The sequence below is a fragment of the Malaya genurostris genome, unplaced genomic scaffold (genome assembly GCF_030247185.1).
Source record: "Malaya genurostris strain Urasoe2022 unplaced genomic scaffold, Malgen_1.1 HiC_scaffold_56, whole genome shotgun sequence".
Classification (NCBI taxonomy): domain Eukaryota; kingdom Metazoa; phylum Arthropoda; class Insecta; order Diptera; family Culicidae; genus Malaya; species Malaya genurostris.
The window spans coordinates 1-5,530 of record NW_026682688.1 but is presented as its reverse complement, the minus strand read 5'-3'; the positions used below and the strand labels follow the sequence as shown (position 1 = coordinate 5,530).

Here is a 5,530-nt window from a genome sequence, read left to right as displayed (position 1 = left end):
CACTTTTGAATGAACGCGACGAAACTTTTTTAGCTGACATTTGGTGCTGCAAAAGTCAACTCCAACTCAATGTAAAAAAATGTAACTCAATAACTTTCAGTAGGAAAAATGAAACTATACCTATAAACATACATCTAGGAAATCAACTTGTAGAAAAATGTAAAATTGTAAGAGATTTAGGCGTAATCTTAGACTCCAAGCTCACTTTTGTGGAACACTACAATACCATAATCAATAAAGCTAATAGCATGCTGGGCTTTATTAAACGCTTCAGTCATAACTTTCAGGACCCATACACAATAAAATTATTATACACTACATATGTCAGACCTATTTTGGAATATTGCAGCCTAGTATGGAATCCATACAATATTATTCACGAAGAACGTATCGAATCTATTCAAAAACAATTTCTTTTATATGCACTTCGTAAATTAAACTGGACAGCATTTCCTCTACCATCATATGAAGCACGCTGCATGCTCATCAATATACAATCACTTAAAGAACGCCGCGACTTTGCAATGCTGTATTTTATCAGCGACATTATTTCTCAACGCATTCAATCAGCTCCATTATTATCGCAATTAAATTTTTATATACCTAACCGTCAATTACGTTCCAGGAAATTATTTTTAGAAAAACAAGCTAGAACAAATTATGCAAAATACAGTCCAGTCAATCGAATAATGCGCCATTACAATCAATACTGCGAACATCTTGACCTTACTACACAGACTAACAGACAGGACACTCAAATTAGATTCGTCAATCATTTTAACGGTCATTTCGAATATTCCTTTATTTGGGACAGTACTCACCTGTGTCATGATGGCGCCACGTTACCCTATCAAAAATATCCTTTCTGTCATCTAGACTGTGTTTATTTCTTTCATTTACCAACAGAGTTGCCATTCATACAGAATTACTTGTAATGTATTGATTTGTCTACGTCCATGCGAATTTCATGCAGGATACAGATTTAATACATATTGCCAAAACTATATACATAATTGTGCTACTTCTCATCCTCCAACGCAGTACAAAATCGAACCCGTTTTGTTACAATATTTACTTGCTTCTGGTCTACCGCCACTGAATTTCGGATGAAAATTACCAACACAATAAAAAATAATCTAGATGAGCAACGTTGAGAAAAATAAATGGTTACCTTCCAAGATCGCTGAAAAAGTTAAGTATATTATCAACGTAATCCAATAATTTATTGTGATGATTCATTTTCAAATATTATGATGAAATCAGGCATCCCTGCAAGCAGCTGATCGGTGTTGACAAACGAGGGGAAACCAACTAGTAAAAAAACTTTCACATAACACAAGGGGTGTACCGATAGTAAATAGTTCGCGCAGTACAATATAGGTGGAACTAGTGAATCACGAAAAATTATTTTGATAAGAATTTACTCATACTGTCATGTCTGTTAGTCTGTGCTTACTATGTCAAAAAATCAAATCAAATCTCAGCTTTGTCGTAGAAATAATGCGTAGTATGTAAGTGAACATTGTAAACAATTTATATGTAGTCTACATTTGCTTGACGAAATAAAAAATAAATAAATGAGATTGAATATTACTCGATTATCTGGGTTATTAATCGATTACTCGATTAATCGATCGATATTACGACATCCCTATGAATGTCAAGTGGATAGTGTTGATATGTGTCATTTATTTATATGTTTAAGGTGTTTTTCACGTAATAAAATACAAAATGCAATTTAAATCGATTTGAAGTGATGATACCTAAAATCTAAACTATTCAGATATCGACGATGAATTTTACATCAGTTACAGCAAAAGCATTTTCAGCCATACAAAGCTTGAATATAGCGGATCTAGTTGAATGCAGCTTCTCTGATATTCGACCACTTTTACCATGCTTGGTTCGAATGAGTCTCCTTCCGCCGCTGGATACCTCACAACACTGGTTGAACATTCGAAAGCAGTTGCTACCTATTCTAGCTAGCATAGAGATTGTCAACAACATTGTATCACTGTTACAAGTGAGTTTTCACGAGTTAGAAGTGGATGTAAAAAAGGAACAGCAAATAAGGTTTCAAGCTGTTTACAGTCATTAACACAAATAGCTTTATTTTTGTTATTTACAGGCAAAATATTGGCTATACAGCACAAGATTCGGCCCAGTTTCACAGTCTTCCAAATGGGGTTGTGATGGGATTCGAAAGAGCAGATATTTTAAGTAAAGTGCGAGTTGTTCTTTCCGAGTTGTTCTATATTCAAGCTCAAGTTACTGAACAAACTACACAAACCTCTGTCCAGAAGTCTAACGAAGTTATCATTAAAAACTCGGAATTATTCGATAACGACATTTACTTGGAGGAAATAGCTGATATAATTTGTATTGCTCTGGCCGAACTACCATCACTGTTAAGTGTATTGGAAGTAGTTGATACTCTTTTGTATGTAAATAATGGATCAAAACTCATCTGTTGGGTTGTCGCAAATATGCCAGATTGTTTCCGAGAAGTAGTTGCTACATTAATCACCAATGGAGATGAAGATAATTCTGAAGGTAAACTTAGGCTCGCTGCTCTCTACGAATTATGTGATATGAACCCGGGTCAAGCTTTGACAACGCGAATGATTTGCGTTGAACATACTAAGATGCCCTCGCTGATGCTTAAACTAAGCTTAAAAGATCCATCTAACTTGGTACATTTACGATTGTGTTTGCATTCTTGTACAATTTGTATGTTTACTTGTCTTTTAGGTTGCATTTGTTTCCGGTTTATTGCTTGGAAACGACCAAAACATACGCTCATATTTTGCTTTGTATGTTAGATCCAGTCAAAAACGAAAAGGAGATGCATTACAATTATTAAGAGATGAACTGATGAAGCAGTTACAACACATTGTGATATTCTCCAAAAATGCTCAATTACCAGAGGAACATGTTGTTCAGTCATCCGCTATGCTAAGATTGTACTGCGCTCTACGTGGTATCTCTGGAATTAAGTTCATGGACGAAGAAATATTGTATTTGATTCAATTAATCACATCAAAGCCTCCACCAACACCGGCGGGTATCCGATTCGTATCACTAGGGTTGTGTATGTTAATAGCGTGTCCATCATTACTGGCGAATCAAGGAATAGAATCAAAAATCGTTGAATGGATTCAATGGCTAATTAAAGAAGAAGCTTATTTTGAAAACATGAGTGAGGTGTCAGCTTCATTCGGAGAGATGCTCCTGTTAATGGCAATTCATTTCCACAGCAATCAACTGTCACATATATGCGAATTAGCTTGCTCAACGCTAGGAATGAAATTTCCTCTTCGCCCAAATACAATTAACAGAATGAAGCATATCTTCACGCAAGAAATTTTCACCGAACAAGTGGTTGCAGCTCATGCAATAAAAGTTCCAGTTACTTTAAATCTTAATGCAAATATTCCTGGCTATTTACCAGTACATTGCATACATCAGCTTCTCAAATCTCGAGCATTTTCAAAACACAAAGTTCCCATTAAAAATTGGATATATAAGCAAATTTGCAATTCTATCACACCATTACATCCTGTTTTACCTGCATTAATTGAGGTATATGTAAACTCCGTTATTCTGCCCAATCCCAAAAATTCAGTAGAACATACTCACCAGGCACTCTCTGAGCAAGAAATACAACAAGTTTTTCAATACACACCATTTTACAGCGATCAGGTATAAATTTATTATATGTACTGTTTCTAAAAAAATCAAACCTTTTTTTCTAGGAAAATGTAAAACCTCAACTCGAATCAACAGATTCCAATAGAATAAACGAGTATTCTCGTGACAACATTAATATAACTCCGCAACTACTTCTTTTGTATTATCTTCTATTATATGAGGATGTTCGTCTCAATAATATGTCTAACATAATCGCCAGTGGTCGACAAATTGAGAGTTATTCAAACGAATTTATGTGTGAGCTTCCCATTAAGTACCTATTGCAACAGGCGCAAAAAAACCAACAAGAATATAGTGTGCTGTTTAGTCCATTACTCCGCTTACTTATAACACATTTTCCGCATTTGTCGCTTGTTGATGATTGGATAGACGAAGAAGGCCTCGCAATGGAACATATTTCTAGTGGATTCCTGAATAAGTTTAATGTAATTGAAGCTTTCGAGGAAATTGATAGAAATCCGGGTAAAATAATAAAATATCTAAAAGTAATGATGAAAATGTCCCCTACAGATTTGTGGGCCTTAGCAGATATCCTAATTCAATATTTCAAAACAATTCTTAGCAGCTCAGTTCCCCGTCTTGCTCAAGAGCTTTATAAAAACGTATGGATACGTTTGAACTCTGTATTGCCTCGGCGCTTGTGGATAATATCGATCAGAGCACTGATGCCAGAGGATACAGTCACTAAAAATTTCACATTGACTCAAGAAACCATGTTGATTGATCCACTACAAGTATTGAGATGTGACGAGCGAGTGTTTCGTTGTGCTAGTGCGCTCGCAGTTGTGCTCCGAATTTTGCAAGCTACTTTGGCCACTTCTAAAAGTCAACTATCACGTCATATGCTTGATAAACCATTAATAGATGTTGGCTATCAAGTCAAGTCGGATATAGACCGCGAAGAACTCAAACTAGCGCTTGTGGCATCACAAGAAAGTGTAGCTGTGCAGATTTTACTAGAGGCGTGTATTGAATCTAAAGAGGATCGACTAAAACCAGGCCGTCAATGGGCACTTCGTGAGATTCGTGGCGTGATTTGTTCTTACATACATCAAGTTTTCATCTCTGAACCATCGCTTGCCAAATTGGTACACTTTCAAGGTTATCCGCGAAATCTGCTTCCCATAACGGTTAGAGGAATTCCATCGATGCATATTTGTCTCGACTTCATACCCGAACTACTCAGTATGTCAGAGATGGACAAACAAATTTTTGCTATCGATTTAACATCACATCTTTCGCTTCAATATTCCTTACCAAAGTCACTTAGTGTTGCGAAATTGTGTTTGAATACATTGACTACGTTGTTAGGGGGTAAGTAAAAATACACGATAAACTCAGTAATATGATTTTAAATTATTGCAGTTCTTTCCGGTCACACGCGCATCGAAATGTTTCGAGCAATACTTCCATGTATAATCCGCTTCGCTGAAGCCTTTCCTCCTCTGTTAGATGAATGCATTATGATTCTATTGCAACTAGGTAGGATCTCCGTTTCCCAATCGGCAATAGGACGACCGGCGTCTCTTCCTACTCTCTTCCTTGGTCCAGAGGCAAAGGTGCGATCCCAGAGCAAACGCTCGCAGTATGCGGAAAAGTTGGTGGATGCAGTGAAAGAAGCATACTGTAAACTAATAAACGATGCGATTTCAAATCCAAAAATTTATTGAATTTTAGAAACCTTCAAAATAAAACTGAATTTATTTATTAATGTTGGTGTAATAAACAAGTATAATTTCTAATATGTGCTAAAACTGTCAAGTATTCTACTGCGTGATAGATTAAATTTAAATCCTAATTATTTTGGCCATAGATTTAC

The 5,530-nt window shown here is 36.0% G+C and overlaps 1 protein-coding gene across 2 annotated transcripts; it reads left to right on the top strand.

Moving 5' to 3' along the window:
* Positions 1-1,593: 1,593 nt before the first annotated feature.
* Positions 1,594-5,453, top strand: LOC131440048 (integrator complex subunit 2). Of its 2 annotated transcripts, XM_058611136.1 has the most exons (6): positions 1,594-1,716; positions 1,784-2,073; positions 2,129-2,693; positions 2,752-3,702; positions 3,756-5,025; positions 5,077-5,453. In XM_058611136.1, the coding sequence occupies exons 2-6, from the start codon at positions 1,793-1,795 to the stop codon at positions 5,379-5,381; spliced, it is 3,372 nt and encodes a 1,123-aa protein (XP_058467119.1). In that variant the 5' UTR covers positions 1,594-1,716; positions 1,784-1,792; the 3' UTR covers positions 5,382-5,453. The 2 variants fall into 2 exon arrangements, with proteins under 2 accessions (XP_058467119.1, XP_058467120.1); XM_058611137.1 differs by lacking the exon at positions 1,594-1,716 and having other exon boundaries at positions 1,897-2,023.
* The last annotated feature ends 77 nt before the right edge of the window (positions 5,454-5,530 follow it).

Excerpts from the sequence above, each read along its gene's own strand:
- LOC131440048 (XM_058611136.1), top strand. The coding sequence starts at position 1,793 with ATGAATTTTACATCAGTTACAGCAAAAGCATTTTCAGCCATACAAAGC. Across the intron at positions 2,074-2,128 it reads AAAAAGGAACAGCAAATAAG|GCAAAATATTGGCTATACAG; the intron begins GTTTCAAGCTGT and ends TGTTATTTACAG. Across the intron at positions 5,026-5,076 it reads ATTGACTACGTTGTTAGGGG|TTCTTTCCGGTCACACGCGC; the intron begins GTAAGTAAAAAT and ends AAATTATTGCAG.